At 34.9% G+C, this 12,963-nt stretch overlaps 1 protein-coding gene across 1 annotated transcript in view; it reads right to left on the reverse strand.

Moving 5' to 3' along the window:
* The window catches only part of LOC131057625 (ATP-dependent DNA helicase 2 subunit KU70), a 213,433-nt gene extending 212,708 nt beyond the window's left edge, over positions 1-725 (reverse strand). The window contains exon 1 of the mRNA XM_059218119.1: positions 526-725. Within this exon, the coding sequence (XP_059074102.1) occupies positions 526-643 (118 nt within the window). The 5' untranslated portion in view covers positions 644-725. The remainder of the gene's footprint in view (positions 1-525) is intronic.
* Between the last annotated feature and the right edge of the window lie 12,238 nt (positions 726-12,963).

The following is a 12,963-nucleotide window of genomic DNA, read 5'->3' on the forward strand; positions in this document are numbered from 1 at the left end:
TGACAAGGCTCAGCTTATTCTCTTATGGAATTTGAAAACCATATAAAGCAAATGGAAAGAAATACCATTGTGATCTTTCACAAGGGCCTTGCAGGCCAAATTAGCTGCCAAGCTTGGCGATGACCTAAAACAAAACCTTTGCCATGTTACAGTTAGACACATATTACTTTCACTAAAAGTTAGTGTTTGCCGTTTAAGTTGGACTGAAATTCGTTTTTTAAAATGTCATCTACCATTAAATAAAACCTAATTTTAATTTTTTTCTAGCAAGGTGGTAAAAGCTATAACGAAGAAAAATTGTAACATGTTCCTTGAAATCTTGCTTTCAAAAATACAATTGTCTAGTGGACAATAATCAGTTAATTACAGTATCTTGAAAGACTTGTTTCAAAGAAAAGATAACTTTGTTATACCTTCTCCAAAGAATTGCTTAAAAAAAAATTCATGCAGCAGTGTTAGATAGTTTCAACCCTAAATTTATTAAACGGAAAAATGAAAACTACTAATTTAAATTTGTTCATTTACCGTTTGTCCGTCTTCGCTCTGCTCTTGTGCAGAAAGAAAGTGGGAAAATTTTCAATAAAATGGCAGCAGGAAAGAGAAAAGTGAAAATGCCTGTTGATGGAAGTCTAAAGAATTTCATTATATAAGCATTTTGAGGACATATTAAATTCCCATTTGCCGCGTTTTTTCACAACGTGCAACACTCGTCCTTAGATCAAATTCAATTTGTGCCACAAAACAAACAAAAAACCACACTTTCATGATATATTGAAAAAACAAAATCACTATGAAGTAGGGAAGAGGAGCCAAGAACGTGTGCATTCTAATTTCGGGGGTCCACGTGGCACGCCATGTGGATCCAGAGACCAATTTTTTATAACATCCATGTAGACCGTTGAGTTGGCTACCCATAATCAAAAGTTGGCATGCCAACGATGATTTTTGCGAGGTCAACAATGACATGTCGTCCAACCAAAAACGTGTCATTTCGGACCCTCGATCGGAACATGAGCGGGCCCACCCCCGAAACTTGCCACAGTTTCCATCTGCAGCGAACGGGTTGGTCGCGTGGCAACGAATCACTTGCTCACGTTATCGACATGGACCTCCACCCATTTCTCCCGCCACCACATTCAAAAAAAATGAAGTGTTTGCATTAACTACGTGTCACTTCGCATTACATGTTCTCTGCTCTCTCGCCTTTCGAAGTCTTCAGCCTTCAATGCACTCGACCCAATCACATTGATTGTAATCTTGCTCATTTGCGTCCCACTCAACCTTCGTTCGTCATTTGCTCTGTTGCTAGAACCGGCTCGCCATGGAACGCCTTGAAGCAGGACACGGACCCAAACGTGCGCACCAAAAACCAGGTTACGCATCATGGAATACCCTATTTCACGGGTGTTTGTATGGTTTTTTGTGGTTTTTTATGGGTTTCCTTTTTATTGTTCGGCTCCATTATTGTTTTGCAGGTACAGAGGCGAACGGGGTGGACGACGGGGAGCTACTTGCAAACGCTGAATGGGCTCTTTTCCCCTTCGACCCAGGTGAGGAAAGTTCCTCACTAAGGCTCACGACATTGAAACATTTTCTATTGTTTTTTATCTCGGCATTTGTCCTTTTACTTGATCTTTTATATTGTTTTTCTGTCAACATTTGTTCTAACTATTTGGCATTCCTCTGAAATCTTTTGTTTCATCCACAATGGTTGTGCATGTTTTTTTGTGTTTTTTGAACACAATATTCTGTGTTCATAAATACAAATTCATAGAAAAGGGAATCATACTCCTCTATTCTAGCTTTACTGTCAATTTAATGGTGACGTCTAAGTAAAATTTTGGCTCATTTCGTGAAACAATGAAAATATTGGAAGTTTTGGCATTGACTTGCAACATCACTGTGGTTTAATGGTTTTGAATTTCATCGTTAATGTTTAAGGGTTTAACGGTACAAGGGTTTAATTTCACCATTCTTGTTTGAAGGGTTCAAGGGTTTCAATTTGAATGGTTCACTGTTAATGTGTAATGGGTTTGTGGGTTTAAATGTTCATTTCATTAACGGATTCACTGGATTTAGGCTATTAATTTCACATTTACTATCAACGGGGTATCAATTTGAATGGTTCACTATTAATGTATAATGTGTTTCTGGGTTTAAATGTTCATTTTATTTATGGATTTTGTTTCTCGATGCAGTGTTTCAATTTCACATTTAATGTCAAAAGGGGTTAGAATTTGAATGGTTCATTGTTAATGTATAATGGGCTTCTGGGTTTAAATGTTAATTTCATTTATGGATTTAGATTCTTGATGGAGTGTTTCAATTTCACATTTACTATCAAAGGGGGTTACAATTTGAATGGTTCATTGTTAATGTGTAATGGGTTTCTGGGTTTAAATGTTCATTTCATTTATGGATTTTGCTTCTTGATGTAGTGTTTCAATTTCACATTTACTGTCAAAGGGGGTTACAATTTGAATGGTTCTATATTAATGTATAATGAGTTTCTGGGTTTAAATGTTCATTTCATTTACGGATTTTGCTTCGCGATGTAGTGTTTCAATTTCACATTTTTTGACAAAGAGGGTTACAATTTGAATGGTTCATTGTTAATGTATAATGGGTTTGTCAGTTTAAATGTTCATTGCTTTTACGGATTCACTAGGTTTAAGGTTGCAATTTCACATTTACTGTCAAAAGGGTTTGAGGGCTTTTCAATGTTTCGTTGTTAATCTGAAAGGGTTCACATTTTCAGTTTTATTTTTTATTGGGTTTGCCAGTTTCGATGTTGGCTTTAAAATTCACTTTTAAACCTTCCATTTTTTGAAGGGGTTCATCCCATGGTCCATTGTGTTCCTTGTCCGAAAATTTAAAACAATGTGACCACTCTCAAACACCTCCTTCTGTTTCAATTTCAATGTTCAATTGTTAATGTATAGGGTTCACATTTTCACTTTTATCGTCCAATGTGTTTGATGGTTTCCAAGTTGACTTGATTATTGGTTTCACTGCATTCATTATGGGATTCACTTCATTGTTCTAGGGTTCACTGTTAAAGTAGTTCGGATTGCACATCTGCATTGTGTTCACTGTCATACGGTAAACATCTTCACATTTCTAAAAAAGAATATTTTCGCAAGGTATAAATCATTGTTTCAATGTGTTCATTGTTTGATGGTTTAAATCAATGTGAACACTTTTACATACTCTTTGGGTTTCAATTACAATTTTTCACTATTAATGCATATACACCTTCAACTTTTCACTTTTATTTTACAATGTTTTGTATGGGTTTCAAAGTTGACTTGATTTGGGGATTCACTTCATTTAGGGTTGACATTTCACTTTTAATGTTAAAAGGTTCAGGGCTTACGACTCACTGTTAAAGTAATGTGCATAGCACATTTGCATTGTGTTCATTGTCTAAGGATTTACATTCTAATTTGTTGCAATCACTTTACATGTTTCATACTTTTTCAAATGTTTGCCAACTTTCATGTGTAGTTGTGAAGTTCATTGAATACTTTATGTATGTCCATGTAGACAGTTAATTATTAGGAATCCTTGAACCCTTAAACATTAATAGTGAAATTGAATCCCTTCAACATCAGTCGGTATAAATCAAGTAACTACATATAAGTACGTACATGTATATGCATATATGTATGTACAGGGATGTGCATATATGTATGTTGATGCATATGCATATATTTGTGTACATGTATATGCATATATGTGTTTACTTGTACATGTAAATATGTACGTGCATAAATGTGCATGCACGTATTTACTTGGATGTGCATGCACATATGTACATGTATATATGTAGATGTTTTCAGAGGTGACTAAGGGAGAGGATCCAGGACATGCACACCCTAACTTTGGGGGTCCATGTGGCACGCAAAGTGGACCCAGAGACCAACTTTTCTACCCGGCCACGTAGACCGTTGAGTTGGCTGCCCCAATTCAAAACCATTTGACAATAAAAGTAAAAATGTGAACCCTTTTACATTAACCACTCATGCATATAAATTAGGATGCCACAATATGTATGTACATGTATATGCATATACATTTGTACATGTTAATGCATAAACGTACGTACATGTATATGCATATATGTATGGACATGTATATGCATATATGTATATACATGTGTTTATGTACATGTTTGTGGTCCATGTTGTTGTCATGCCCAAACTTTTGGGCAAAACACAACCAACAAATTCTTTTTTTTCTTTTTTTTTTTAAACACTAAAGTACACGCAACCATAGCTTTACCAATTGAGTCATCTTAGCAAGTTGTTACAAGCGAAATCTTAAATGATATTAAATACTATCACGGTAATTCCTAATAACAAGCGGAATGAACAAATGTTATAAGAGTAATAATTATTTCACTCAAAAGTCCTTATCATTTCAATTGCGTCTATTAGTACTTAATTAGATCCATTTCCACTAAATAGACATTAATAAATTTACTTGGTCCGACATCAATAATTAATAATTATCAAGTACCCATCATCTTGTTAATACACATTTTCTTAATAAATTAATCAACCTCTCTAAATATAATTGAAGAAGATATAATTAATCTCCATCAGAAAACCATTAATCATTTTTAGGAGCTAATTAAATTAGTTACTAACACTCAGTTTATGAAAGTCTATATTTTATTTTAACATAATTAAAATGTAATTTATACTATATCGACTAAAGGATCGTTTAACCCCATAACGAAAAATCGTTCTATAAGGTTTAATCTCTAAAACTTATATTTAGTTGGTCTGAAACTTATTCCCTATAGTCAAATAACTACCAACAGAATAAATTTCCTAAATGATTAACTCCAATAATAATATAATTTGTTAATCCCTTTTCTTTTGTTAAATATACCCATATGTTTATTTTGAAACATATGTTAAATATGTAACACTTTATAAAATATTTATCCTACCATTATGGACAAGTCATACAATCATGTTTTAAACTATGAAATTTACAATTACATTATAGACGATTTTATACATTCGTGTATTTAATCTATATATCTTTTTTTTTAATTCAAACATATATATAAAGAACATTATTTATTTTCTAAATGTAAATGTTTCAACATCTTATCTAAAAATGTATTAAGTAGATACTAAAACCATTCCCTTTATTCTATAACCACTAAATGCAATCTTAAACCTAAGGTCTACCCTATCATATATATATATAGTTTGAAAAACCTATATAAAAAAATAAATATGTTTCCATTTTTAAAATCATACATGTATAACCCTAACAGAATATTATATATATCATTTAATTTGTTCTACATTAAAAAAAAATCTCTTTCTTCTTTCACCTTACCCTAACCCTACCCGGGCTAGGGTTTTATCTCATTTCATTTGTATTACGCAAGGGCGGTATCGCACAGGGCGGAGATCATGGTGGCGGGGGTTTTAGGGGGAGCGGCGCCGCTCACTGTGGGTTACCACAATGGCGGTGACCACTGTGGTCGCCCACAGTGGCGGCTCTCGAGCCGTTCACTGTGGACGGCCGTAGTGGCGGCCCTTGGGCCGTCCACTGTGGACGCCCACAGTGGCGCTGACCAAGGCCCCCACTGTGCCGTGCACAGGGTTCGGCCCCCGCCGTCCACTATGCATTGCACAGTGGTTCGGCCCGAGCCCGACCCCTTTCTCTTTTTTTTTTTTTTTTATAAAATGTAATATATATATATATATATATATATATATATATATATATATATATATATATATATATATATATATATATATATATATATATATATATATATATATATATTCATATATTTTGAATGTTCATAGGATTTAGGGCCAAACTTTCATTTAAGCCAATATAAATTATTTTTCGTCTCAAAAACATAGAACATATTATTATTAATTCTCTGATTTAAATCAAGGTATTATTATTTGTTTTTTTTTAAGTTAAATACCATAAATCAGAGGTAGACTAAATAGTTTTAGATTTATATTCTGCAATAATGATTGACAGGAATCCAATGAAATTATACAACAACTAAAGAATGTGATATTATTTAAATCGAATAGGCTATTCATCTCTAGATTTTATTTTCTACAAAAAGGTAAATAACAGAGTTCAATAATTTTAATAGCAACTATATACATATGTGATTATTGAAACTAGATAGACCATATAATTTCTAGACTTAAATTTCTGTAAATAAATATGTGATTTTAATTTCTGCAACCTTATTTATCAAGAATCCTTTAAATTTAACCATGCAATTAGGAATTAACTGAAACATTTGTATTCAAAATAACTTGCATGCAATCATTAAATTAATTCTTTATTTTCCTAATGTATTTCATAAGCATAAAGGGATGAAATAAATTTCTTGCTTTTCAAAATAATATATACTCAACAAATACCAATTTCAAAACTTTTAGGAACTAAATCCAGAATTATTCACTTCATTGCTGCAGTATCTAAAATATTACATTTCTTTAAATTGCATTTAAAAGACACTATTGTCATTTTACAAATAGGTCTCTCATTATTAATAAATGAGGACTTTAAACAAATCATAAATATATTTCCAAATAGTTTTTTGCAACAATTAACTCCATCAAAATTCCATTTGTCATAAATCGTTCCTTCCAACAACCTGCAAATAATCAAAGGATATGACCATGGAGTGCTCACCTCCCAGCCTAAGCTAACTGGTAGCCACCTCCGAGCTCGGATAACCAAGCCCTAGACAGGTAACAAACATGTAAACACAAAAGACAGAATACGCGCACACTCAAAACACACTCCCAACCCGGGCTACACTGCACCACTCATTGGTGATGTCTTTTCAAGGGTGGTAGTGGACCAAGTACCTTGAGGAGACTGCAAGTATGGTAAAACAAATAGCCACCTCGTGGCAAACCAAAACATATAGCCACCTCATGGCAAACCAAATACATCAAGTATAACATAATCAACTCCTTATTCATTATGCCCCCTCAAGGCATTCATGCCTTATTTCCCTCCTCATGACCCCCAATGCATAAACAAGTCATGCAGCAAGGGTCACATAAATTCTCTTGTGATCACTCTCATAACGAAAGTCTCTCACTCGAGGGTTGTCACTTCTACCACCCACAAGATCCTCCTCTCTCCCAAGAGTAAGAGGTCTTGATGACTCCCAAAAAAACACATACAATGTATAAACACAAAATACCAAATAAATTTCCAAGAGAACATGCACGGAAACTAGTCTCTTACACAACCATTACTTTCAAAAACACATGCAATAAGAAATCCATTATAAGAAAGATACAACCAACCTTAATCTGCCCAAAGGTATTCTAGTTTTTTTTGTTGAGGATGAGCAGCCCAATTCCACGGTTCTTCTCTTTCTACCCTTAGCCAAAATTCTCAAACCAAATTCTATCTGTTTCTTTACAAAATTCTTCTGTCTCCAAAAATGGAGAGTGGGTGATTACCCCCAAAATCTCTCTTTCTTGCTTAAGAAGACACTAGTGTGAGTTCTCTCAAGTTTCTAAAACTAAAAAGGAAAGTAAAGTAAAATGGGAAAAGGGAACTTTCATTCAAAAGGGGAGGTTAGCCACTTAGCTCAAGCCTTCTAATTTTTAATTTTCGCACAACTTAGAAAACCTACTTTTTAGGGTGTCTAAATGGTCACATGGGAGTAGAAACTTGCCTAAAATTACCCCTAACCCTTAGGTCTACCTTATGAGCTTTAGGAAACCCTATTAAACTACCCCTAGGTGTCCATTTAACCATTTTTTAACTCCTCTAAAGTTTATTTTCGGGTCAAACCTATGTTGACCATCCCAAAGATTCTTTACCCATGGCATTTATGGAATCTCATTACATTAATTGAAAAAAAAGCTATAGTTAAACAATTCCCACCAAGAGACAAATTTAAAAATTCAAACATAAATCCACACGTGTCAAGTGACACAAAGAAAATACTTTTACAAATTTATACATGAAATCGTCTCTTGTGGATTTTACATAAATTAATTAAATAACACTTAACGCACATGTATCATTTACTGTTATGAATAAAATACAACACAAATGGGGTGTTGTCTCTCCAAATAGACAAACCTTGGCTTTATGAACATACATAGGTCTAGGTTTGGTTCTCCGTAATATTTCCATGGTCACATAAATATCTTTTCCTGCGCCACTCAAATACACATTAGTAATTTCCAATAACCTCGTATAATATTAAACACATGAATTAGAATACACACCAAGCACTTCGCATACAATTTACATTTGAACAATTCAATATATCTCATATTCAATTAAATCCACATAAGCAATTATCATAATTCTCCTAATTTTGGGCCACACCTAAAACATACATCTTAACTCTATCATCATAATTAAAGTCCTGCAAATCCAATAATGACATACCTCATCTCCAATTTATCCTATTCTAGAATCATATAGAGTTCTTTATCGTAAAGCATATAAATGAAGCATCAACATTTTTCAATGTTATCCAATCACGAAATCATATAAGTTCTACATCCTGACATAGTTGACATACATTAAATCGAGTTTATCAAATCCATGGATCTTTTAGGATTTCAAATTCATAACACATCAAAATGTACACCACAAGGTGCGATAACTCTATAACTTGGTTCAATTACTTTTCTCACAAATCTATCTGCCTAACATGGTCCATTTTATTGAATTATAAGGCATTTATTAATAGGGTCAAACATGGTCAACTAAGTTAATCAAAGCTCGGTCTGGGGAAGGCCTTACAGTTGTTCAAAAGGGTAGAACTAGAAGTAATCAAAACACATGTATAAGTAGCACAACCAAACTTGAAAGGTCCACAAACTAGTTTTTTATAGGACTCTTCATGTGAACATATAAATCAGGATGCCATAATATGCATAAACGTATGTACATGTATATGCATATATGTATGTACATGTATATGTATATATGTATGGACATGTATATGCATATATGTATATACATGTGTGTGTGTACATATTTGTGGTCAATATTGTTCATGAGGGCAGAACTAACAGTAATCAAAACAGATGTATAAGTAGCACAACCGAACTTGAAAGGTCCACAAACTAGTTTTTCAAAGGACTCTTTATGTGAACCCTTTTACATTAACCACTATTGCATATAAATCAAGATGCCACAATATGCATATATGTTTGTACATGTATATGCATATATGTATGGACATGTATATACATGTGTGTGTGTGTGTGTACATATTTGTGGTCCATAATGTTCAGGAGGGCAGAACTAGCAGTAATCAAAACACATGTATAAGTAGCACATCCAAACTTGAAAGGTCCACAAACTATTTTTTTAGAGGAATCTTCATGTGAGCCCTTTTACATTAACCACTATTGTATATAAAGCAGGATGCCACAATATGCATATATGTTTGTACATGTATATGCATAAACGTATGTACATGTATATGCATATATGTATGGACATGTATATACGTATTGTATATGGTGAAAATGGATAACAATAATAACGATATTGAAAGGCTAAATGAATTCAACCACAAAACCCTAGCCTAACAACAACAAAGATCCACCATAACATATGAAGATTACCTAAGACAATGCAAATCAAATGAAATCACAAAGATTATACCATCACATGTCCAATAGGGTTTGGATCTCCATTCTTCCTATCTCCATTGATCTTGTTTGATATATTTGCTCTCGGATTTTATGTGCACAAGAGCTCAACAAAGAACAGAATGTGGTTGCAAGTAGGATCGTATATGCCAAGTAGTCAATTGATCAAGTAGTTAGCGGGGGGTGTTTGATAATGAAGGAAGAATCTCCTTATATAGAAGACACTATATGAAATGGAGGGATAAGATTGAGAGGTGTTAAAGGAGGTCGGCTATGCTTAGAGGGTAGGTAAAAGAAATAATAAAACAATGAAAGGGGTAGGTAGTGTATGAATTAAGAGATGAATGACATGTGTCATGGGTAGAAAAGGTTAATGACTTAATTAAATAAATAAATATTTAATTAATTAATAGAAGAAGTGGGATCAATTAAATAAATAAAATATTTATTTAATTTAAGAAAAGGATAATTTAAATAAATAAATGTATTTTTTTAAATGATAAATAAGGCTAGAAGAGGATAAATGAATTAATTAAATAAATAAGGATTTATTTAATTAATAGAAGAATTAGGCTAAAGATAATTAAATAAATAAAATATTTATTTAATTAGACGTGACAATTTTAGGTGTCTACATTTTGCCCCTCTTTGAGACAATGCGGTTTGTCGCGTTGTTTCAAAGAAAATAATATGAACTGATACAGAGTTGCCCCAAGATGGGAATGACATGCCCCCTCGAGAGATTGGATGAAAAAATGTCTGAAAAGATCGCAGACAATCTATTGATAAGAAAGACGGGATAGAATGGACTGACTGGATAAAGTGACAGAGTCACGGGATAATGAAGACTGACTCAGGAAATGAGGGCTAGGGCAGTCTCTAAGATAGACCAGGAGGAAAAAACATCCTCATTGTCATCCACACATCTAAGAGATCAGAGTTCAGAGCGAGATAGAGCAGCAGCAGTCAGTAGCGATGGCTTTGATTCACAGATTCGACCGCGTTCATCGATATCAGAGGCCAGCAGAGGCAGGAGAGCCGGTAAGTACCACAAAACCTCCTTGTACGTTGTTGCATTTATTGTTGTCATTAATGCATGCTAGGTAATGTAATAAATACGCGTTTATGTCAGGAAAACGCGTTTGTGTCCAAAAATATGAATTTGTGTCTTCTAGGTCAAATCAGCAGTTCTGTGATGAACATACGCTATCGATTGGATAAGCTACTGAAATGATACATTCAAGCAAGTCCTCTAGGGAAAACTAGGATAGCAAATAGGGCTAGGATTGACAATTCTGTGATAGAACATACGTTGCCAATTAGGAAACTACTCAAGAGGATTCACTCAAGCATAGGCCCTAAGATAAGATAGATCAAGGCACTTTGTGATGAACAGTGAGTACCAAGATATAGTACTTTGTGATGAACATGGAGTACTAAAATATGAGCAGCACTTTGTGATGAACAGTGAGTGCAAATGTGAGCAACACTTTGTGATGAACAGGGAGTACCACTAGGATAGAAGCAACACTTTGTGATGAACAGTGAGTGTCACTAGGATTGAGATGATTGATTTGTGTGACTGCAGGAGTATTTGCCTATGCTGGAGTCATGAGAGAGATTCCCATCGACTCAGAGGTTGCGACCTGAGTTGACAGCTGAGGACCGAGCTATGATTGAGGCTATGGGATTGAGACATATTTTGTATGTGCTTGAGTTTCATGCGAACATGGGATTGTTGACTGCACTGGCAGAGAGATGGCACTCAGAGACTTGTATGTTTCATTTGTCGATGGGGGAGATGACAGTCACCCTGGAGGATGTATACAGGATTCTGTGGATACCGATCGACGGGGAGCTGATTTCGTACGATCGAGACGGAGACAGGGATGCCCTTAGACGAGTGTTCTAGGATCCGGGATTGGAGATGAGGGTGGGACATGTGGCATGGGATACCATGACATGGACAGGATTAGCACTACCAACAGTGTTGGCAAGAGTTATCAGTGGGTTCCTCTGTCCGGATAGGGCGACACGAGGGGTGGCCGCAGAGGACACAAGGGATAGGAGAGATGATCTTGGGGTGGGTCCTTCTAGGGCTCAGACTCCGTCGAGGCCAGCCAACTCTGAGGGAGGGAGTTCATCGTAGCCGTAGAGGGCTCCCTATGTATCAATTTTGTATCATTTTGTATGATGATGTAGACACCTTCGGGTGATTGTAGCCATATGATTTTGACATCACTGTATCATGACACTTTTGATTATGTATATATGAGACGATTCATCTTTGTGGCAGCTATATGCATGCGTACCTATGTGATGAGATGTTTCATGATGTATGTTTCTATGTGATGGTTATGATATGGATGCAAATATGTATATGATGAAATACAATATTTTTTTCTTTTATGTTTTTATATGTTATGCCAATGCAAATGTGAATGTATGAAATGCGGATGGATATGACAATGCAAATAACTATTTACATGATGAGAATATAAAATGTTCTAACATGTGTTGTGTGTAGGATGTGATGCAATTGTGATATCTATATGTATGTATGGAATGCTAACATGTGATAATGTAGGTGAAACTACATGAAATGCAAATGTTTTTGGCGTGTCATTATACTCAGTCATGTGATAACAGGCTACGCGGACACGAGAAGGACGATGGAAGTCAATCAAGAAAGGGGGATGAAAGACAGAAGATATGAAAGTGAAAGAGCTTCTTGTGCGTTATCATCATTGAGCTTTATTATGGCAAGTAGGTTATGACAATCGAGGCATATGTTCGACCCAGAAAGTCATTGTACCTGTTTGCATGGAGATAAGATAGTCACAAACAAGGAATGCCCCAGTTCATACTAGACTCACAGTGTCCTCATATCCTTGGACAAGTCATAGCATTACTAAGAGACAATCCACAGACAACAAATACAAATAGGTGACGATACCCTATCCTTGCCTTTCTAGTCAAAGACATCCTGGAGATAGAATCTATAGTCAGAGACATTCCGGAAAAGCTAAAAGACATGTCACCAAAAAAAGATGAAATCAAAAGAAAACCAAGACTCGACACCAACATCCACTGTAGCCCTCAAGTTTAGTTTCTCTTGTCACTTGTATAAGTCTTATTTGATTGTGGTCACAATGTTTACTTTCACAAAATGGATAGATAGCACTGAACCATAATGTTGTCTGAGTTTGTTGAAAGATTTGATTTGTTGAAGCCCATTATTGCTGCTGTGTCTCATCTGAAACTGACTGAATCCATGAAACTGATACTTTATTGCAGAGAAGATGAAACT

This window comes from Cryptomeria japonica, chromosome 3, assembly GCF_030272615.1.
Source record: "Cryptomeria japonica chromosome 3, Sugi_1.0, whole genome shotgun sequence".
Taxonomy (NCBI): Eukaryota; Viridiplantae; Streptophyta; class Pinopsida; order Cupressales; family Cupressaceae; genus Cryptomeria; species Cryptomeria japonica.